At 46.9% G+C, this 23,299-nt stretch overlaps 1 protein-coding gene across 2 annotated transcripts in view; it reads right to left on the reverse strand.

Annotated features, from left to right (window-relative positions):
* Positions 1–23,299, reverse strand: part of dennd2c (DENN domain containing 2C) — a 109,525-nt gene that overhangs the window by 11,043 nt on the left and 75,183 nt on the right. For both annotated transcript variants that reach the window (XM_033042764.1, XM_033042765.1), the window contains exons 9-17: positions 22,352–22,539; positions 18,980–19,089; positions 18,182–18,251; positions 17,209–17,286; positions 9,906–10,046; positions 8,094–8,242; positions 6,522–6,699; positions 4,782–4,823; positions 138–243 (exon numbers count right to left, since the gene is read on the reverse strand). In XM_033042764.1, the coding sequence (XP_032898655.1) occupies positions 138–243; positions 4,782–4,823; positions 6,522–6,699; positions 8,094–8,242; positions 9,906–10,046; positions 17,209–17,286; positions 18,182–18,251; positions 18,980–19,089; positions 22,352–22,539 (1,062 nt within the window). The remainder of the gene's footprint in view (positions 1–137; positions 244–4,781; positions 4,824–6,521; positions 6,700–8,093; positions 8,243–9,905; positions 10,047–17,208; positions 17,287–18,181; positions 18,252–18,979; positions 19,090–22,351; positions 22,540–23,299) is intronic.

Raw genomic sequence — 23,299 nt, forward strand, 5'->3', positions numbered from 1 at the left:
CAGATTTTCCGTGTGCCTGTAACCTCACCCTACCGTGTGGATATGACGACAAACTCAACGTGATCATTAAGCCCCTGATCTTCATCAGCCATCGGCAAAGCAAGCAACATATGACGGAGTCTACTCATTGTACTCACCACCACCCTCTCCCTCCTCTGTAGCAAGCATTTCACTTCTCTGCTCCAAGATCAGCTCCAGTGCTGCTTGTAGTTTGTGCGGTATGATGGAATCTTCGTCATCCATCTGTGGAGACAAAGATCAGGAGAGTTAGCCATGTAAACTTTACCCCCAAGACTGTGGCTCATGCTTATGGGAAGACACAGAGTGCTGGAGTAGTAACTCAGCGGGTCAGGCAGCATCTCAGGTGAATGTGGATAAGTGACATTTCAGGTCAGGACCCTTCTTCAGGCTCGTTCCCGAAGGTGGCTTAATTTAGTTTTTAGTTGAGAGATACAGCTCAGAAACAGCCCCTTTGGCCCACCGAGTCTGCACCGACCAGCAATCCCCGCACACTAACACCATCCTACAAACACTAGGGGCAATTTAACCGAGCCAATTAACCGACAAACCTGTACGTCTTTGGCGTGTGGGAGGAAACCGGAGAAAACCCACGCAAGTCACGGGGAGAATGCACAAACTCAGTATAGACAGCACCCGTCGTCAGGATCGAACCTTGGTCTCTGGCGCTGTAAGGCAGAAACTCTACCACTGCGCCGCTCTGTGGCCGTGCAGCAATATATAATTCATGCCAATACAGAGGCCCATGCTCCACAATCAGACAGCGGGCTTCACATGGGAACAGATTAATGCAATGGTATTTCAAGGATGCCATTAGTAATTGGTAAACTCTTTAGACTGTCATTTGGCAAATACACACAAACCACAGCACGAAATGCTCTGAAACACATCAGTGCAAAGACATTGATAACATTGACGTGGATGAGACGAGATTACTTCTGTCCCCAAGGAGGGCATCAAATAGTCAGGAAATCTCAAAGAAAACAGGCAAAAAAACCCAAAAAGGACTGCAGGAAGCAGGAAACCCCTAATAAATACTGCGTCTTGCCCAGTCTGTGTGGAGAGGGCACATGTTTCCTTTTAGTTTTAGAGATACAGCGTGGAAACAGGCCCTTCGGCCCACGGCCAATCACACTAGTTCCATGTTATCCCACTTTCTCAGTCACTCCACACACACACACACACACACACAGTTTACGAGGCCAATTAACCTACAAACCCGCACATCTTTGGGACGTGCGAGGAAACCCACGCAGTCGCAGGGAGAACGTGCAAACTCCACACAGGCAGCACCCGAAGTCAGGATGGAAACCGGGTCTCTACTGCTGCGCCACCCTTGCAGTGTAAATGGGGTGGGTATATGTAGGCGGGGTATGTATAGGTGTGGGTATGCAAGATCAGAGTCAGATGTGGCAGGGATAGATAGAGTTGGCTGGGGAAGGGTGGTTGCTCAATAGTTACTGGGCCCAGGTGTGAGGTTACCCCTCCATTTCACTAGCTAGGAGGGAACATATAATGACAACAATACAATAGCATCAGTCACAAACAACGTGCACCGATTTCCCGGCAACTGGTGGTCCAGTTCCCCTTTAAACCAGACAAACTCAAGCCCCCCCCCCCCCCCCCCTCTCAGAAGATACCCAAAAATGTGGCGGGTAGGCCGGGTGAGATGGTCAATCTCAACCACAATGGATTTGCCCCCCGGCTGCGGGGCTCTGGAGCATCGGCCCAGCCAGAGCCGGCAGATCCATTCCCATAGTCGACTTTGTGGGCTGGTAACTCCGCTCTCCTTCACCCCTCCCGAGGCCATGACCTCTGTTGGCACGGCCAAACGGATAATCCAGAAAGGCACTGGATTGAATGGTGCTGGAAAATTGGGGGTGGACCTGTACTGATGGAAAACAATGGCATTATCTGGTGCTTTCTTTACCATCGATCCTCAAGGGGGAAACTTGATCCTCAAAGAGGGAAATCGTGGGGTACTCAGTAGGGGCAGGTTCTGGAGGCCTTGAGACTTGCTGCGTTAAGCCAGAGGCTCAGATCATCAGGGAGGTTCAGCATGCATTTCCATCCCACTCCCAGTCACATCCATTGAAAATCCAGAATCATCTGGGCTCGACGCTCACGGCATGGAGTCTATTTAAGCAGGAATGTGTTTACAGTGGTTGCTTCCCTCTGTGGTCTGGTGCAGAGGGAATGAGTTGTACTGTACAACAACAGCTCTGCATTAAACAAGCCGCTTCCAAAATGACTCCATCAATTGGCCTTCATTACCTAAACATTAAAGCACCATAAAGCTAAACTCCCAAATAAAGATGGCGGAGAGGTTTTATTTTTAAAAGATGATTTACTTTCAAGATGAGGGTGTTTCAGGAAAGGCTGCCTGTTAATGTTGGAGGGGTTTTCTGTATCTTGATCGGACAAAGGACATAAAGTTGAGAAAACTCCAGTGTGGCACAGAAGGACGTCTCCAGTCTGAGTATCGAAGTCAGAAGGTCACGTTACAGTTATAAATGGTGTTGGTGAGGCCACATTTAGAGTATTGTGTTGAGTTTTGGTCACCATGTTATGGGAAAGAATGTTGTCAAGCTTGAAACGGTTCACCAGGATTTGTACGGATGTTGCCAGGACTCGATGGACTGAGCTATAGGGAGAGGTTGAGCAGGCTGGGTCTCTATTCCTTGGAGCGCAGCAGGATGAGGGGTGATCTTATAGATGTGGACAAAATCATGAGAAGAATAGATTGGGTAGTTTCTTTTGCCCAGAGCAGGTGAATCGAGAACCAGAGGACATAGTTTTAAGGTGTGGCAGGAACGATTTAATAGGAATCGGAGGGGCAACTTTTTCACTCAAAGGGTGGCGAGTATGGAACAAGCTGCCGGAGGAGGTTACGGAGGCAGATACCATCGCAACGTTTAAGAAACACTTAGACAGGTTCATGGACAGGGTAGGTTTAGAGGGATAGGGGCCAAAAGCAGGTAAGTGGGACTAGCTTAGATGGGGCATGTTGGTTGGCATGGACAAGTTGAGCCGAAGGGCCTGTTTCCACACTGTATGACTCTGTGACTAGATCGCCTAGCCATCTTCACTCATGAAGATAGGATTGGACTTACAGCATCGATGTACAGAGGGATCTTGGAGTCTAAATCTCTGAAAGTGGCACACAAGTAGATAGGTGGCATACGGTATGCTTGCCTTCATTGGTCAACTCATTGAGAATAAGAGTCAGAAAGTCATGCTGCAGCTTTAGAAAAGCTAGGCTGTGTTTAGAGTATTATATGCAGTCCCAGACACCCCATTACCATTAGTATTGGTTTGATTTATGATTGTCACGTATACAGAATTACAGTGAAAAGCTTTTGTTGGGCGGTGTCCAATTAACTCAGATAATGCTATACATGAATACATAAGACATCAAGCGATACACAAGTACAGCAGGTCGAGCAAAGAGAAAAATTACCAGAGTGCAGAATATATATAATTTTGCAGCATTTTAGTGTTACGATTCCAGAGAAAAAGTGCAATGTTTGCAATGAGGTAGATTGGAAGGTTGGGACTCTAGCTCATGGGCGGACAGTTCAGAAGTCTGACACAGGGGAAGAAGCTGTTCCAGAGTCTGGTGGTACACACTTTCAACGTTTTTATCTTCTACCCAACAGGGGCGGGACAAGGGGGACTGGGAAAAGGTCCTTGATTATATTGGCTGCTTTCCCCGAGGCAGCATGAATTGTAAATGAAGTCAATGGTGGGGTGGCTGGTCTGTTTGATGGACTGGGCTATATCCAGAACTCTCTACAAGTTCTTATGTCCAGACCTGTTCCCAAACAGACTGTGACGCTTTCTTTGGTGCATCTGTAGAAGTTGGTTAGAGTCGTTGGAGGCAAGCCAAACTTCCTTAGTCTCCTGAGAAAGTGGAGGCATAGGTGTGCTTTTTTGTCCATAGCTTCAATTGGTTATATTGAGGTCAAGGAACCTGAAACTCTGAACCATTGCCACTTTGTTAGCACCGATGCCGATTGGGGCATATATCCCCACCATGCTTCCCAAAATCAATAACTAGCTCCATGGTCGTGCTGGCATTGAGGGGGAGGTTGTTGTATTAACAGAGTTACTCAGCTCTCTGTCAAGATCCGGCCCACTACACCGGTGTCATCTGCAAACTTGTAGATAGTGAGAACTTGTATTTGTATTCACAGGAAGGATGTGGAGGCTTTGGGAAGATGCAGAAGAGGTTCATCCGGTTGCTGTCTAGATTAGAGGGTACAAGCTATAACGAGTGTTTGGACAAAGTTTAATAGTTCTCTCTGGAGCGTCTGCGATCAAGGAGAGACTTTACAGAAGTTTATAAAATTATGGATGGCATAGAGAGGGTGGAAACCTTTCCCAGGATGGAAATGTCAAGGACGAGAGAGTTATAGATTCATACAGCGTGGAAACAGGCCCTTCGGCCCAACTTGCCCACACTGGCCAACATGTCCGAGCTACACTAGTCCCACCTAGAACGCATAGATTTAAGATCAGCAGCGGAAGGTTTAAATGAGATGTGGGCAAGCTTTTCTTTTTACACAGAGAGTGGTGGGTGCCTGGAACGCACTGCCAGAGATGGTGGTGGAAGCAGTTATGATAGTGGCATTTAAGAGGCTTTTAGATAGGTACGTGGACATGCAGACAGAGGGGTTTAGTTTAACATGGCATCATGTTTGGTGCAGGCGTTGTAGGCCAAAGGGCCAGTTCCTGGGCTGCGCACTGTTCTATCTTCTTACCTTTCTCAATAACTTGTTGCCACATAAGTCCACCACCAGCACCTGGAGAACAGACAAGCAGTGAGTTAACATTGTTCCCAGATGTTCCATCACTTCATACAGCTCAGTCAAACCTGAACCCACTATGGTCTGAAGAACTCAGACAAACTGTTAAACCATCAAGTGGAATGTGCTAGAAAAACTGTAGGCACGGAGGTTTCAGACCAGAGATGGGTCATGTGCTCCCGAGACTGTAAAGTCCACCCACCCAGCCACTTGGATGCTCCTGTTTCCTCCCACACGCCAAAGACGTACAGGTTTGTAGGTCAATTGGCTTCGGGAAAGTTTGTAAATTATCCCTGGTGTGTAGAATAGTTCTCGTGTACGGGGTGATCAATGGTCGGCGTGGACGCGGTGGACTCTAAACTAAACTATGGACTTTACACTCCTAAGGTAACTCTACACACTTTGGTTTGTGCCTTGTATACAAGAAGAGTGACATTTATTGTATGTTGTTGGAAGGAATTGCAGATGCTGGTTTAAACCAAAGATAGACTCAAAAAGCTGGAGTAACTCAGCGGGCCAGGCAGCACCTCGAGAGTTTAGAAGGATGAGGGGGAATCTTATAGAAACATATAAAATTATAAAAGGACTGGACAAGCTAGATGCAGGAAAAATGTTCCCAATGTTGGGCGAGTCCAGAACCAGGGGCCACAGTCTTAGAATAAAGGGGAGGTCATTTAAGACTGAGGTGAGAAAAAACATTTTCACCCAGAGAGTTGTGAATTTATGGAATTCCCTGCCACAGAGGGCAGTGGAGGCCAAATCACTGGATGGATTTAAGAGAGAGTTAGATAGAGCTCTAGGGGAGTCAAGGAATATGGGGAGAAGGCAGGCACGGGTTATTGATAGGGGACGATCAGCCATGATCACAATGAATGGCGGTGCTGGCTCGAAGTTGTGTTGTGTTGCATCTAATGTGTCTGTAAAGCTGCAACCAGTAACAATTCCATTGTTGAGGTTCTGGTACATATGGGAATTACCGCTGACCTGTTGAGTTCCACCAATTGTTTGTTCTAAACATAACACGACCCCCCCAGAAATATTAGACAATTTAGTGATCATTTAGCGATAACAAATAACTGCATATGCTGGTTAATACACAAGAGGACACAAAGTGCTGGAGTAACTCAGCAGGTCAGGCAGCATCTCTGGAGAACATGGATATGTGACATTTTCAATCGAGACCGTTCTTAAGACCCCTGAAGACTTTTAGAGATACAGTGCAGAAACAGGCCCTTCGGCCCACTGAGTCTGCACTGACCAGCGATCACCCCGACACTAACACTACCCTGCACACTATGGACAATTTTACCAAAGCCAATTAACACGTCTTTGGAGTGTGGGAGAAAACCAGAGTACCCGGAGAAATCCCACAGGTTCACAAGGAAAACGTACAAACTCCATACAGACAGCACCCATTGTCAGGATCGAACCTGGGCCTCTGGCGCTGATAGGCAGCAACTCTCCCGCTGCGTCACTGTGCCGCCCCTGAAGTACCACGACGCAAAACGTAACCTATCCATGTTCTCCGCAGGTGCTGCCTGACCTGCTGAGTTACTCCAGCACTTTGTGTCCTTCAGTGATAATTACTGACCCACAATCATTGAACTCGCACCAAGGTTAGTCTGAAATTCTATCTTTGGAGAGACACTTCCAGGACCAAACAGGCGATTTCCAACGGTTTCCCCCAAGTCTCACCTCCTCGATCGGCAGGTCGTTCAGCAGCGGCAGCGAGTTGGACAGGATTCCGATGAGGAAGGGTGTGGGAGAACAGGCGATGTCGATCATGACCGCGGGCAGCACGGGGATGTAGGTGTGTTGCCAGGTGAATGGGTAGAGCATTGCCACAGCCGCGTGCCCACACTTGGACAGGGTGCTGGAAAACAAGAGGCGCCAGGTGAACCTCACCTTCACTAACCGGTGGAAGCAGATCACCAGTAGGCAGTGGACAGAAACCCCAGGTGGCAGGAAGATTGGAATAGAAAGCTGGCTGCAGGAAAAGATGGCCGACACGTGTACATATTGTGGGCACGCATTCCTTTTCTTTTCTTCTTTAATATTTTTATTTATCAGAAGTACAGTAAGTTACAGTAGTACAAGCCACATTTATCTTATTACGTTTATTGTACCCCTTCATTTTTTAAGCTTTAAGGAAAGATAGCAATAAAGAAAGAAAAGAAAGTGAGAAAGAGTCGTGTTAGTGTAAAAGAGCGATCAAAAAGAATAACCCATTAGACAAAATGTTAGGGAAAAAAAGCTAAGAAATAGAACATAGAAAAGAAAGAAAAAGAAACAAAAGCTCTATTATGAAAACCGCGCAAAAGGGATATACCAACTTCGTATTTTTCATCCCCCCCTTACCAGCTCCTGACACCATTTCTTTTTTAAAGTACTGTTGCACCTTATACTTGTAGTAAGTCGATAAATGCAGACCACGTCTTTTGGAAGTGGTCTGATTTGCCTGCAAGGAGGAGTCTCATATCTTCCAGGTGTAATGTTTCAAACATGTTTGAAATCCACATATTTTTTTTATTGTGCTCGCATTCCTGACGGGAATGAGAGGATGAATTTCAGTGGATGAATGAGTAAGCCAGTGGATGAATATCAAAACTCATGTAAAAGAGCAGAATGTGTGGGAAGGAACAGCAGATGCTGGTTTACACAGGGGACAGATGCAAAATGCTGGAGTAACTCAGCGGGTCAGGCAGCATCTCCAGAGAAAAGGAACCGGTGATGTTTCGGGTCGAGACCCTTCTTCTGATGTTGTGTTCCCTCAACCACTTCAAGGCAAGAGCTGAAAATTGGTTGCTCCGAGCGCAATAAGAGGTGGAGAGGTTAACTCAGGCGAGGGTAGGTAAAGGTTAGAAGCTCGAGGGTAGAGTAAGGGTAGAGAAGTAACAGTGGTATTTAAATCCAATTAGGAAGCAGTGGAAAGACATAGAGCCCCAGATTATTATCTCATGTTTGGATACGACATTCCCAAAAGCAAACCAACATTCAACGCCCATTGAACCCAAGAATTAAAATGGAGCGAGTTTATGCTCAACGCCAGCCTTTTTCCACCCTGGATTTTTATCAGCGTACCTTTTTATTCTTATCTTTTACGTGCATTTATCTGGCTTCCTCAACAACGTCCCTCTGAAATTCCTCTCAATTGTAGCTGTGTGTTCCAGCTTCTAACCAATGACCAAGTCTAGAGGGCCATCCGTGGATGGACCCTAACTCCTGGTTCAAGCACCTTATGCGTACAACCCGATTGCATCGTCTTACCTGAGCTTATCCGCGATGAAGATCACTCTCCTCTCCAGGAGGAGAGAGGCAAAGACGTGGATCACATACCGGACGTTCAAACAGCCAAAGAGGCATTCAAAGTCTACGTGTTCCAGTCTCGAGTCAGTGGGCCGACACAGCTCAATAACCTGTAGGACGTCAGCCTGGTGTCAGTGAAGGTCATCACAGCTTAACTAGCAGCAGCAACTCGCAATGACGAGCAATAACAGGCACAAGTAATGATAACTGACAACAATCCCAAAGATGGAGCGGGGGGAAGATTACAATGATCCCAAAGATAATTACGAGTGAAGTTAGAGAAAATTGCATCGTACGGTTTGGTTAGGGGCATCGGTAGAGCTGCTGCCGTAAAGCTCTGTCCCACGGTACGAGTTCATTCCAAGAGTTCTCCCCAGTTTGCCCCGCTTCGAACTCGGAGATTTACGGTAATGGCCACTCGTCGGTACTCGGGGCTCTCGTGGACATTTTTCATCACGTTGAAAAATCTTCACGCGTCTTCCCGTGCTTACCTGCCGTTAGCGAGTCTTCCCGAGTACCTGCTGTTAGCGCTAAGAGACGTCCCCGAGCTCCGACGTACCCGCTACGTTCATTCTCCGTGCTTACCACGAGTGTGATTTTTTTTAATCTCGGGAGAGCTCTTGGAATGAACTCGTACATTGGGACAGGGCTATTACAGCTCCAGAGACCCGGGTTCAATCATGACTACGTGTGCTTGTCTGTACGGGGCTTGTACGTTCTCCAAGCGATCTGCGTGCGTTTTCTCCGGGTGCTTCAGTTTCCCCCCACACTCCGAAGACATACAGGTTTGTAGATTAATTGGCTTCGGTTTAAAAAAAATTGTAAATTGTCCCTAGTGTGTAGGATAGTGCTAGTGTACGGGGGTTGCTGGTCGCAGTAGACTAGGTGGGCAAATGGGCCCATTTCCGTGCTGCATCTCTATAATATACTGTACACTAAACGGTTCTTATGTCAAAATACATTGGGCATGTCCCCACCATTACAGCAGCTGTTTGGATGAGGTTTGTCAGTATTGCTGTACTCCCACTCACCATATTCCAGTTACTAATCCTGGAGTTGTCATTTTCCCAGTTTAGGTTAGAGATAACAACATGGAAACAGGGTCTTCAGCCCACCGAGTCCATGCCACCCAGCGATCTATCCTACACTCAGGACAATTTACGGAAGCCAATTGGCCTACGAACCTGCACATCTTTTGAATGTGTGAGGGAACCCACAGGAAGAATGCAAAACTCCGGTACATGGAACTATACAGTACAGGAACAGGTAGTTTGGACCATCATGTCCTTGCCGTGCAGTGATCACACACACACTAGCTCTATCCTACACATGAGGGACAATTTACAGAAGCCAATTGACAAGGCAGCTGGTATCCAGCATTGACAATTGTCGGAGAACACTTTCCCTTACCAACCACCCTGCTGGAAGTCAACTGTTGCTGGCCCTGATGTTGCTTGGTCTCGTCTCACCTTCAGTTCTTCCCCACCCCCCTTATTTTCAGCATGAAGAACCATCCTTCTATCCTTTATCTCCAGGGATGCTACCAGACCCGCTGAGTTATTCAAGCACTTTGTAACTATCTTTGCTATAAACCAGTTCTTTGTTTCTACTCAATATTCCTACCATTGGCTTGTATGCTACCCAAATGGGACCAGCTTAGATGCAGCACCTTGGTTGGCCTGGACATGTTGGGCCAAAGGGCCTGTTTTGATTGCTGTTTGACTGTATGACTCAAGTCCCATTTGTTGCCTAGGAAACGCACCAAATCATTACCTCATTTCCTGAGCCCGGGAGGAAGTTCTTCACGGTGATGACGCGGCCTGGAGCAGGGAAAGGGGCCTCCATGACGCTCCTCATGAAAGGATGGACCAGGGCAGGCGAGAGCTCCCTTCTCTTCTCCACTTCATCTAATATCTGGGGCAGGGATGCAGAAAGATAGACACAAGATGGTGAGCATAGAAACATAGAAATTAGGTGCAGGAGTAGGCCATTCGAGCCTGCACCGCCATTCAATATGATCATGGCTGATCATCCAACTCAGTATCCCGTACCTGCCTTCTCTCCATACCCTCTGATCCCCTTAGCCACAAGGGCCACATCTAACTCCCTCTTAAATATAGCCAATGAACTGGCCTCGACTACCCTCTGTGGCAGAGAGTTCCAGAGATTCACCACTCTCTGTGTGAAAAAAGTTCTTCTCATCTCGGTTTTAAAGGATTTCCCCCTTATCCTTAAGCTGTGACCCCTTGTCCTGGAGCAGAGATGAAGGGTCTGCTGAAATGCAGAGTGTATACTACTTTAAACACAAAAAGCTGGAGTAACTCAGCAGGTCTGACAGCATCTCTGGAGAAAAGGAATAGGTGACGTTTCGGGTCAAGACCCTTCTTCAGACGTTTCCAGAATGTACTCCGTCCCCGAATGCGTACATTTTCTCCAGAGATGAACGTCACCTATTCCTTTCCTCCAGAGATGCTGTCTGACCAGCTGAGATACGCCCGCTTTTTGTGCCTATCGGTGTTTTCACACTTCTGTACCTCTTGCCTGATGGAAGAGGGGAGAAAAGGGAACGTCTGGGGTGAGACTTGTCCTTGATTATGCTGGTGGCCTTGCCGAGGCAGCGCGAAGTGTAGATGGAATCAACATGGGTATTCCGTGCCAGAGGGTGTGCAGAAGGAGATTGTGGTCCATTTCAGTACCAACGAGAAATGGAAAGAAGGATGAGGTTCTCTGAGAAGAGTTCAAGAAGCTAGAATATGATCAGGAAGTCGGATCTCAAAAGGTATGGCTGCTAGTGCATTGGTCTGACCATTTAGGAAGACCTTGTAGAGGAGGCACAGAGTCCAGCAGTTAGAGTTGCCGCCTTACAGCGCCAGAGACCCAGGTTCGATCCAGACTACGGGTGCTGTGTGCGGAGTTTGTACGTTCTTCCCATGACCGTGTGCTTTTTCTCCGAGATCTTCAGTTTCCTCCCACACCCCAAAGACATACAGTTTGTAGGTTCATTGGCTTGATATAAATGTAAATTGGCCCTAGTGTGTGTAGAATAATATTAATGTGCGGGGATTGCTGGTGGGCGCGGATTCTGTGGGCTGAAGGACTTGTTTCCGTGTTGTAGCTCTAAACTAAAACTAAGCTAAAGGAGGTGGGATTCTACAAGCAGGTGAGTAACACCTCAACAGGATGAGTAGCATTATTCTTGCAGGGAAGTGTGATATACGTAAACTACCTTGCTGGGGAATGAACCTCATCAGCAGTTCCAGAATTGAAAAATAGAATTGGAAGCAGATAGGGGTTTAGTAATGAGACTGGAATGCAGTGGAAGCTGTTTGGTAACATACAGTTTTTATTCAGTAATACATAAACTGGCCAGTAAAGGCAAAGCAATGTGGACAAATATCAGGCGCATAGGAATATGGGAGGAAATGTCAAAGTCTAGACGGAGATGTCAAGTTGCTGGAAGACTGGAGGGTGGCTAATGTTGTGCCCCTATTTAAGAAGGGCTGCAAGGAAAAGCCTGGGAACTGTAGACCCGTGAGCCTAACATCTGTGGTAGGTAAGTTACTGGAGAGTATACCGAGGGATAAGAAATATAAGAATTTGGATATACAGGGGCTGATTAGGGAGGGTCAGCACAGTTTTGTACGTGGGAGATCGTGTCACATGAATCAATTTTAAGTTTATTGAGGAGGTAACTAAAAGGGTTGATGAGGGCAGAGACATAGATGGTGTCCATATGGAATTTGATAAGGTTCTGCATGGTAGGTTAGATAGCATGGGATCCAGAAAGAACTAGCAGACTGGATGGAGAATTAGCTTCATGGAAGGAAGCAGAAGATGATGGTGGAAGGTTGTTTTTCAGACTGGAGGCCCCCTGTGACTAGTGGTGTGCATCGGGGACCCGTGCTGGGGCCCCTTATTTGGAGTTTATTTCAACAATTTGGATGCAAATGTACAAGGCATGATTAGCAAGTGTGCAGAAGATACTGAGATTGTAGATAGTGAAGGTTATCAAAAATTGCAGCCGTTCAGTTGGGCTGAGGAATGGTTATTGGAGTTTAACACAAATAAGTGTGGGGTGTTGCATTTAGAGAAATCAAACCAAGATGGGTCCTTCACAGTGAATGGCAGGATTCTGGGGAGTGTTGTAGAGCAGAGAGGTCTAGACGTGCAGGTACATAGTTCCTTGAAAGTGATAGATCTATCTTGACCAGATAGGGTGGCCACGAAGGCTTTCAGCGCTTTGACCTCAATCAATCAGAGTATTGAATATAGACATTGGAGCTTATGTTACAGTTGTACAAGACATTGGTGAGGCCACATTTGGAGTATTTTGTTCAGTATCCTGTTATAAGATGTTAAACTTGACAGAGTGCCGAGAAGATTTATGGCAATGTTGCCAGAACTCGATGGGCCTGAGCTATAGGGAGTGGTTGAGCCGGCTAGGACTTTATTCCTTGGAGCACAGGAGGATGAAGGATGATTTCATAGAGGTGTATGAGGTCATGAAGGGAATAGGTAGGTGGATCTATAGATAGGTACACGCACAGAGTCTTTTACCCAGAGTAGGGAATTAAGAACCAGAGGACATTGATTTAAGGTCAGGGGAGAGATTTAATAGGCACCCAAGGGGCAACTTTTTATACACAATGAGTGGTGGGCATATGGAACGAGCTGCCAGAGGAGGTAGTTGAGGCAGGTACTAACACAACCTTTAAAAGACATTTGGACAAGTACAAGGATATGGGTCATACACAGGAGGAACTGGTGTAGATCGGGCATGTTGGCTGGCGTGGGCATAGCTTTAAGGTGAGAGGAGCAAAATCTAAAATGTCTGGGGCAAGTTTTTTTTTTTTTGCAGATTGAGGTGGGTGCCTGGAATGTGGTGGCAGAGGCATATCCGATAATGACATCTAAGAGGGTTTTAGATGTGGATATGCGGGGAACAAAAGGATGTGGATCAGGTGCAGGCAGATGAGAGTTTATCTTGGCATCATGTCGGGCATGGACATTGTGGGCCGAAGGGCCTGTTCCTGTCCTGTTCTACGTTCTATGACATTTGATCGTCACAGAGCTTAGTCTAAAAGGAGGGCAGCAGTAACAGCACAGTGACCCAGAGCTTTCAGATGGGATCGAGAATTGAAAAGGGATATAACATGACTGGTGAAGGAAACAAATACAGCTGTGAGAAGGGATAATATTCTAGAAAAATCAACAAACAGGGCCATTCGAGTTGAACCAAGGAAACGAACAAAGGATAAAACTATCGCAGCACACTCGAGGCCTCAAACACACAGAGAGATTAAAAAGCAAACATATGGGCAGGTTTCTAAGACACACAGAAAATAACAAAGCATTGATAGTGAGGATTCAAACCAGCACAACCTGAGGTAGATCAGTGGAAGGTAGAAAAGGCGCAGAATTGTTAAAATTAATTAAAAACTTTTAAATTCAATTGGCAAGGATCTGTACTGGACTTTGATTTATGGGATGAAAAGGCCAAAAATGTTTTATTTTGTGTAACGAACAAAAAAATGTTTACACTGAGTAGAAAGGATACAAACTTGCATACAACCCAGTGGTATGAATATTGATTTATTTAATTTTTGAAAGAGTGGTAGAAGAGTGAATAGTTGAAAGATATGGCACAGAAACAGGCCCTTCGGCCCACCATGTCCAGGGCGATCATCAATCACGTTCACACTAGTTTAGTTTAGAGATACAGGACGGAAAAAGGCCCCTTTGGCCCACTGAGTCCTCGTTGGCCAGCGACCTCCGCACATTAACACTATCCTACACACACTAGGGACAATTTACAATTTTTACCGAAGCCAATTAACCTACAAACCTGTATGTCTTTGGAGTGCGGGTGGAAACCGGAGGACCTGGAGAAAACCCACGCGGTCACAGGGAGGACGTAGAAACTTCGCACATACAGCACCCGTGGTCAGGATCGAACCCGGGTCTCTGTGGCTGTGAGGCAGCAACTCTACCGCTGCGCCACCTAATTTGCCGCCAGATTAATGCACTATTTGCGCCAAGTTGGCGGATATCAGCCTGTGTGGCAATCGATAAAATTGGAGCCAGATTCTGACTTAAAATGGCCATCTCTTATAATTTTAGTACAGCCACACTCCAACTAGCATCGCTGCTGAGAACCACGATCATTTTCATTGTTATTCTACACACTGGGTGATATTTTATTGCAGCCGGCGGATGTGAGGGGGATCAGATTTTACGATGCAACAACACTTGCAGCTGTTTCTGAGTGGAAGAGCAAAATGATTTGTTTGATTACTTAAATGGGACGGTGGCGCAGCAGTAGAGTTGCTGCCTTGCAGCGCCGGAGACCCGGGTTCAATCCCGACTACGGGTGCTGTCTGTATGGAGTTTGTACGTTCTCCCCGTGACCTGTGTGGGTTTTCTCCGAGATCTTCGGTTTCCTCCCACACTCCAAAGACATAGGAACATAGAAAATAGGTGCAGGAGTAGGCCATTCGGCCCTTCGAGTCTGCACCGCCATTCAATATGACCATCCAACTCAGTATCCTGTACCTGCCTTCTCTCCATACCCCCTGATCTCGATAGCCACAAGGGCCACATCTAACTCCCTCTTAAATATAGCCAATGAACTGGCTTCAACTACCTTCTGTGGCAGAGAGTTCCAGAGATTCGCCACTCTCTATGTGAAATTTTATTTTCTCATCTCGGTCCTAAAAGATTTCCCCCTTATCCTTAACACTATCCTTAAGATGTACAGGTTTGTGGGTGAATTGGCTTGGTATAAGTGTAAAATTGTCCCGAGTGTGTGTAGGATAGTGTTAATGCGCGGGGATCGCTGGTCGGTGCGGACTAGGTGGGCCGAAGGGCCTGTTTCCACGCTGCATCCCTGAACTAAACCAAACTAAAAAACGAAATGACTGTGCTGATTGTCAACCTGGCCTGTCTCCAATAACACAAGCGATGCTGCAACAGGAAATACATGGGATCCCCCTTAAATACACCAGAGGCCAGAGCAGTAACAGCAGGTAACAATCTGAAGCAACAATCAGTCTTACTGCTGCTTCCTGCATTTCCTATTTAAGCACTTCCGAGGTTTGTTTAGCCAGGAACTAGTCGCGGGCTTTTTATCTGGCGGATTGCACACAAAAGCTGCACATCCAGGAACCTGAGAGAACCGCTGAGATTTTCTCTCAAGCGAGAGAGGTTGTCAGGAAGTGGAGGAGAAGCTATTTAAAGGCTTGGCCTTGCTTTCTGCACACACGCACCTTCTCCCGCACCCCCCCCCCCCCATCCTTCCCACAGGACCAGGTCAGTTCTACGTACATCCCAGTGTCAGGAATATGTGGGTGGGCAACATATTGACGGCAGCAGATGAATAATATTTTAACCTAAAGCAGGGGGGCAGATGATGGAAACTAAGCCGGTTACAACACAAAGCGTTACAGCAAAGGAACAGGCCCTTCGGCCCACAATGTCTGTGCCGAATATGCTGCCAAGCTAATCCCATTTGCCTGCATGCGAGCCGTATCCCTCCATTCCATGCATATCCATGTGTCTACCTAAATGCAACCAAAACAAGCACCAACCGATCAACATCCACGTTGAAACAAGGAACTGCAGATGCTGGTTTACACAAAAGGACACAAAGTGCTGGAGTAACTCAGCGGATTATGCAGCATCTCTGGAGAACATGGCAACACGGTGGTGCAGCGGTAGAGTTGCTGCCTTACAGCGTCAGAGACCCGTGTTCGATCCTGACTACGGGTGTTGTCTACCCAGTTTGTACGTTCTCCCTGTGATCAGCGTGGGTTTTCTCCACAATGTCCGGTTTCCTCCCACGCTCCAAAGACGTACAGGTTTGTAGGTTGATTGGCTTGATATAATTGTAAAAATTGTGCCTAATGTGTGTGTCGGATAGTGTTAGTGTGCGGAGGAAGCTGGTTGGCGCAGACTCAGTTGGCTGAAGGGCCTGTATCTGCGCTGTATCTCTAAACTAAACTACACTCAGCGGGTCAAGCAGGACAGGTAATATTTAGGGTCAGAACAACTTCTTCAGACTGAAGAAGGGTCCCGACCCAAAACGTCACCTATCCAATGTTCTCCAGAGATGCTGTTCGTCCCGCTGAGTTACTCCAGCACTTTGTGTCCATTTCTACTTTCGGTACAATCCCTGGCAGTGTGTTCCAGGCACCCACCATCTTCCCTGTAAAACAAACTCGACCTGCACATCTCCTTTAAACTACCCCCCTCTGGTCTTTGGAATTTCCACCAAGGGACAGAAATTCTGTCCTATCTCTGCCTCTCATAAACTTCTATCAGGTCTCCCCTCAACCTGCGACCAGCTAGAGGAACAATAGGGCAATGAGATTGGGATCATGGCACAAAGTAGATAGAAGTGGACATTTACTAATAGCTAATGGATCATAAATTGAGGAGCCATTGATGAATGATGAACGATAAGAGATTTAACACAGTTTCGAGAAACTCTTTACACCAAGTTGAGAGGTAATTGAAATTACTTCCAAGGTTCGGTGCTCATGGTAGAAAAGCAATAAATTAGGTTTAGATTTGATCGACGCCAAAGTTGTTGATTGCAGGAATATGTAGAAACAGAGGTAGCAGTCTTTACAGATACGTTTGTACAAAGGGGCAATGGGGCCACTTTGATGGATCAGAGACGGTTTCTGTATCTAACCATGGATTAATTTACAGAGTTTCTTGTGACTACATTTAGTGGCATGGTTTCTCACCCCCTTTCCCAGACTGGAAACAACGCGATGTTTAAAAGCCCGGTCGGTGCTTCCTCATTGAAAAGCAGCCGTTCCAAGTTTGCGGACACCCTCAGTCTGTGTCAAAGGTTAAAGATCCTGTAATGGGGGCAGGGTGGGCACGGTGCCCAGTAACAAGATGGTACACAAAGAGACACACACACACACGCACGTGGAGACAGACAGACACACGTGGACAGACACGCGCAGACAGACACGCACAGACGCACACGCAGACACACAGACAGGCACACGCAGACACACAGACAGGCACACACGCAGACAGACACTTTTTGATTTGCTTTTACCTTTGAGAAGAGATTGAAGCAGCCTAGACGACTGACGATACAATAAACCTCCGGCAGTCTTTTGCCTTTCCCATTCGGCTAGACAAAGCACATGGAATGAAGCAGATGAAATAACCAACTCAAAATAGTTGAAAGGTAACATCACACCTCCATGATTCTTTGGCATTCGGAGCCTTAAACAGACACAGTAGAACAACCGTCACCTAGGCATGTCAAGTGTGTAGGGACATCAATCTTCCCCTAAGCCCCATCCATCTCTGATGCTCCCCTGCCACCCCCTTGCCTCTTCGCACCCCTCTAGGTAATCCCCCTGCCCCTCCAGAACGGCACCCTTCACTTTGGGAATGGTTGATGTAAATTACATTAAGGTGGTCTGTGTACTCCGTCAGTCCAGAGTAGGGGAATCGAGAACCAGGCGACATCGGTTTAAGATGAGGGGTAAAAGATTCAATAGGAACCTGAAGGTTAACCTTTTCACCCAAAGGATGGTGGGTGTATGAAACGAGCTGCCGGAGGATGTAGTTGAGGCAGGTACTTTTGCAATATTTAAGAAACATTTCAACAGGTAGAAGGTTTAGAGAGATATGGGCCAAACGCAGGCAGGTGGGACTAGTATGATTAACCCGTTTTGAATAGTACAGGTGTCAGGGGTTATGGGGAGAAGGCAGGAGAATGGGGTTAGGAGGGACAGGTAGATTAGTCAAGATTGAATGGTGGAGTAGACTTGATGGGCCGAATGGCCTAATTCTGCTCCTGTCACGTATGATGGGACATGTTGGCCACTGTGGGCAAGTTGGGCTGAAGGGCCAGTTTCTACGCTGTAAGACTCTAATCACTACGATAACCACTGGGTCTCAAACACAGCACCCCGCTACTTTTTAAGCAACAATTGTAAATTGGCCAGCACACAATGTGTGGGACTCGGTTATTCCTACTGTGCAGGTGCTGGATGGGGGATGAGTGAAGGACTTACCAATAGCTTCCTGCAGTACCCGAACCTCCTGCTTCCATCCTCACCGGTCAGAACAAAGGAGAAGGTCTCACTGTAGACACAAGGATGACAAACTGGTAACAGCCACCATTAATCAGAGAACATCAACGGCAAAAGGCAAACGCTGGAGGAACTAATCGGGTCAGACCGCATCTGCGGAAGGAATGGACAGGCGACGTTTCGAGTCGGGATCCTACTTCAGACTGATCATCAATAGCAAGCTCTGCTATTGTTGAGATGTACCATTGATGACAGAACATGCAGCAATTGTTCATGGCTTCACAAGCTTTAAAATTGGTACAATGGTTCTTAATTATCGCACGATGAAATTATTTTTTTTTTTGCATACAATTTAAAAGATACACCAGCTTGAAATCATGTACTACAGATACGGGAACAGCTTCTTCCTTGTTGTTTCAGACATCTGAACGTTCCTCTCATAAGGACTTATTTCCAACCTACCCCGTTGCAGCACTTGCAGTTTTTATTTAATCTGCGCTTTCTTTGATGAGGTAACACTACATTCTGCATTCTGATTCTTTTCTCTTTTGCACTACCAGTTGTATTTGTGCATGGTTTGATTGGAAACATACATGGAGGATTTTCTTGGATAGCGAACAAAACAACGGTTTCCTCTGTATCTCAGTACATGCGGCAATAATAAACGGAATATTATTGATATCGGTTTTCAACCTGCCGCAGGGTGGGAGCAACGTTCCGTGGGGGTGAAGGGAGCGAGGTCTCATTGACTGAAACCACCCGGGTCACGAGGTGCCCTACCTGATCAGCTGGGAAACTGGAGTCCATTCATTGATGTCTGGAAAGCAGAACTGCGGGATGGCCTTTAGTCGCTCCTCGGCATCACGAGCCTGCCTCGTCGACTTCTCCAGCTGCAACATAAGAGGTGAAGAAGCCTCCCGTCAAGCAACCAGTGAATGTTTGGTTTAGACACAAAATGCTGGAGTAACTCAGCGGGACAGGCAGCATCTCTGGAAAGAAGGAATGGGTGACGTTTCAGGCCAAGACCCTTCTTCAGACTGCTATAAACCTACAAACCTGCTTGCCTTTGGAGTGTGGGAGGAAACCGGAGCACCCCGAGAAAACGGATGATGTTTCAGGTCAAAACCCTTCTTCAGACTTATCTGGACCTGAAAGGTCACCCACTCCTCCTCTCCAGAGACGTTGCCTGTCCCGCTGAGTTACTCCAGCATTTTTTTGTCTATCTTCGATTTAAACCAGCATCTGCAGTTCTTTCCTACACACAATGTTTAGTTTAGCTTAGATAAGAGATACAGTGCAGAAACAGGCCCTTCGGCCCACCGAGTCCACGCCGACCAGCGATCCCCGCACATTGTTTAGGAAAAGGGGAGATGCAGCGAGACCTGGGTGTCATGGTACACCAGTCATTGAAAGTAGGCATGCAGGTGCAGCAGGCAGTGAAGAAAGCGAATGGTATGTTAGCTTTCATAGCAAAAGGATTTGAGTATAGGAGCAGGGAGGTTCTACTGCAGTTGTACAGGGTCTTGGTGAGACCACACCTGGAGTATTGCGTACAGTTTTGGTCTCCAAATCTGAGGAAGGGCATTATTGCCATAGAGGGAGTGCAGAGAGGTTCACCAGACTGATTCCTGGGATGCCAGGATTGTCTTATGAAGAAAGACTGGATAGACTTGGTTTATACTCTCTAGAATTTAGGAGATTGAGAGGGGATCTTATAGAAACTTATAAAATTCATAAGGGGTTGGACAGGCTAGATGCAGGAAGATTGCTCCCGATGTTGGGGAAGTCCAGGACAAGGGGTCACAGCTTAAGGATAAGGGGGAAATCCTTTAAAACCGAGATGAGAAGAACTTTTTTCACACAGAGAGTGGTGAATCTCTGGAACTCTCTGCCACAGAGGGTAGTCGAGGCCAGTTCATTGGCTATATTTAAGAGGGAGTTAGATGTGGCCCTTGTGGCTAAGGGGATCAGAAGGTATGGAGAGAAGGCAGGTACGGGATACTGAGTTGGATGATCAGCCATGATCATATTGAATGGCGGTGCAGGCTCGAAGGGCCGAATGGCCTACTCCTGCACCTAATTTCTATGTTTCTATGTCTATTAACACTATCCTACACACACTAGGGATAATTTACGTTGGCCGGCATGGGTTAGTTGGGTCAAAGAATGATACAGTGTGAAAACCGGCCCAACTAGCCCTTGCCGGCCAACATGTCCCAGCTACACTAGTCCCACCTGCCTGCGTTTGGCCCATATCCCTCCAAACCTTTCCTATCCCTGTAACTGACCAAATGAATTACTGTTAAAACACATCGATCAAACAAGAAAACCAAGCCCAATGCAAAAGTAGTATCTAAACTACCAATACACGCTTATGCTCTTGGTCAACAGGGGGGCATGGTGGCGCAGTGGTCGAGTTGCTGCCTTAAGGGGCTGTCCCACTGCAGCGACCTAATTGGCGAGTTTAGAAGAGTTCCCCTCGACTCACATTCGCAGCATGGTCGACACGAGGTCCTAGGAGGTCTTTGTAACTCTCCTTCATGCTCGGGAGTAGTCCCCGCGTACTCGAGGCCTCTGCTAGGTTGCGGCGTATTTTTCAACATGTTGAAAAATGCCCGCGAATACAAAAAGGTCGCCATCGTAAAAACTTTTTACTAGTAGGTTTAGTCGAAGTAGATCGGCATGTTATTCGTAGGTAATCGAGGGTAGTCAAAGGTAATCGGAGGTAGTCGTAGATAGTCTTCAACATAGTCGAAGGGAGGTCGAAGAAGATTGAAGGAGGTCGTCTTCACTCTCCACTATTTGGTGTCCAATTTTCCCGTAGCTAGTCGAAGCTGGTCTTCAACATAGTCAGAGGAGGTTGAAGGAGGTCTTCAACATGACACTTTTTCAAACTCTCCTAAACTCGCCAATTAGGTCGCTGCAGTGGGACAGCCCCTTTACAGCGCCAGAGACCCGGGTTTTGATCCTGACTACGGGTGCCGTCTGCATGGAGTTAGTATGTTCCTGCCATGACTTGCGTGAGTCTTCTCCAAGAAGCTCCAGTTTCCTTCCACACTCTAAAGACGTACAGGTTTGTAGACTAATTGGCTTGGTATAAATGTATATTTTTCGTGTGTGTGTGTGTGTGTGTGTGTGTGTGTGTGTGCGCGCGCACATGTGGGGATAGTGTTAGTGTGCAGTGATCGCTGGCCAGTGCAGACTCAGTGGCCGATGGGTCGATTTCTGCACTGTATCTGTAAACTAAACTAACACAATACTAACTTCATATTCAGTAATGAGCTATCTACATGTTAACAAACACACAAGCAAAATGTTTAACCAAGAAACCCAATGCCACAAGAAAATCACAAATGCATTTACACAGTTCAACTATTGGACAACAAAAACTAGGTGCGGAGATGCCAGTATATCATTGAGGGTATCAAGTGGGCACCGGTCTTTCAAATGTTATGATAGAACCTGCCTCAACTACCTCCTCCAGCAGCTCATTCCATATAACCACCAGTAAAAAAAAGTTGCCCCACACTAGTTCTATCCTACACTCTAGGGAAAATTTAGAGAGGGCAATTAACCAACAAACCTGCACGGAGTGCGGGAGGAAAATGGACGACCTGTAGAAAACTCACGCGGAGAAGGTACAAACTCTGTACAGACAGCACCCATAGTCAGGATCGAACCTGGGTCTCTAGCGCTGTAAAAGCCCTGTCCCACGGTACGAGTTCATTCCAAGAGTTCTCCCGAGTTTGCTCTGATTCGAACTCGGGAGATTTACAGTAATGGCCACTCGTCGGTACTCGGGACTCTCGTGGATATTTTTCATCATGCTGAAAAATCTTTACGAGTCTTCCCGTGCTTACCTGCCGTCAGCGAGTCTTCCCGAGTACCTGCCGTTAGCGCTAAGAGACGTCCCCAAGCTCCGACGTACCCGCTACGTTCATTCTCCGTGCTTACCACGAGTTTGATTTTTTTAAACTAGGGAGAGCTCTTGGAATGAACTCGCACCGTGGGACAGGGCTAGAAGGCAGCAACACTACTGCTGCGCCACAGTGTCGCCAGTGTTCAACCAGGAATTCTTGGTCAATATTCACAGGAACTTGGACAAGTGGTCAGGCCATTAAATGTACACACACAGGGTAAAATCAGTCTTACCTTACTCGGAAACTGCTGTGTGACCTGCGGCTCATAGTTATTAGCGGGGACCTTCTTGCGAAGAGATACCACCACAAAGTACTCAAAAAGCTGCTGTTCCTGCAACTCGATTAAATCTCGCTCTAGGGTTTGGTAGCGTGCGTTCCTCTTCAACGTGGAGTGCACATGCACCAAGCGCTGACTGTGTGCTGCAAGCATTGAAGTCATTTAAAACATTAACATCACACAAACAAACACTGCAGCAATATAAAACAGGAGAAACCTACTTCCGGGCAAGCCCCAGGGAGTTCATTAGTTCCAGGAGCCGAATCAGGCCATTCGGCCCATCAAGTCTACGCCGCCATTCAATCATGGCTGATCTATCTTTCCCTCTCAACCCCATTCTCCTGCCTTCGCCCCGTAATCTCCGAAGCCCCCAGCAATCAAGAATCTGTTAAACCCCCCCGAAAAAATATCCAGTAAGTGTGGCCTCCACAGCTGTCTGTGGCAATGAATTCCACTGATTCGTCACCTCTGACGGAAGAAATTGTAGCCAAGAAGCAAATTGGGACAGAATTATTATCAGAAGACACAGTGCTGGTGAACTCCCGGGATGGTGAAGTGCCCGTATGGAGCAACAGGGTCAGCAGGAGGGATACACGTGCGTGACAAGAACGGCGGATGGAATACATGCCATAAACAGGCAGTTCTAGCATACGGGCTATGCAATTTGGTTACCAATGCAAGAATGAATGAATGAATCTCTTTATTGTCATTGCACATGGTACAACAAAATTTAAACATGATCCCAACATGATTGTGTTCATGAGATTGTTTAAAGTTGTTAGATAGAGTGATACAGCATGGAAACAGGCCCTTCGGCCCAGCTTACCCACACCGACCAACGTGCCCCACCTACACCACTCACACCTTTGGCCCATATCCTTCTAAACTCTTCCTATCCATGTA

Source organism: Amblyraja radiata, chromosome 24 (assembly GCF_010909765.2).
Source record: "Amblyraja radiata isolate CabotCenter1 chromosome 24, sAmbRad1.1.pri, whole genome shotgun sequence".
Lineage (NCBI taxonomy): Eukaryota > Metazoa > Chordata > Chondrichthyes > Rajiformes > Rajidae > Amblyraja > Amblyraja radiata.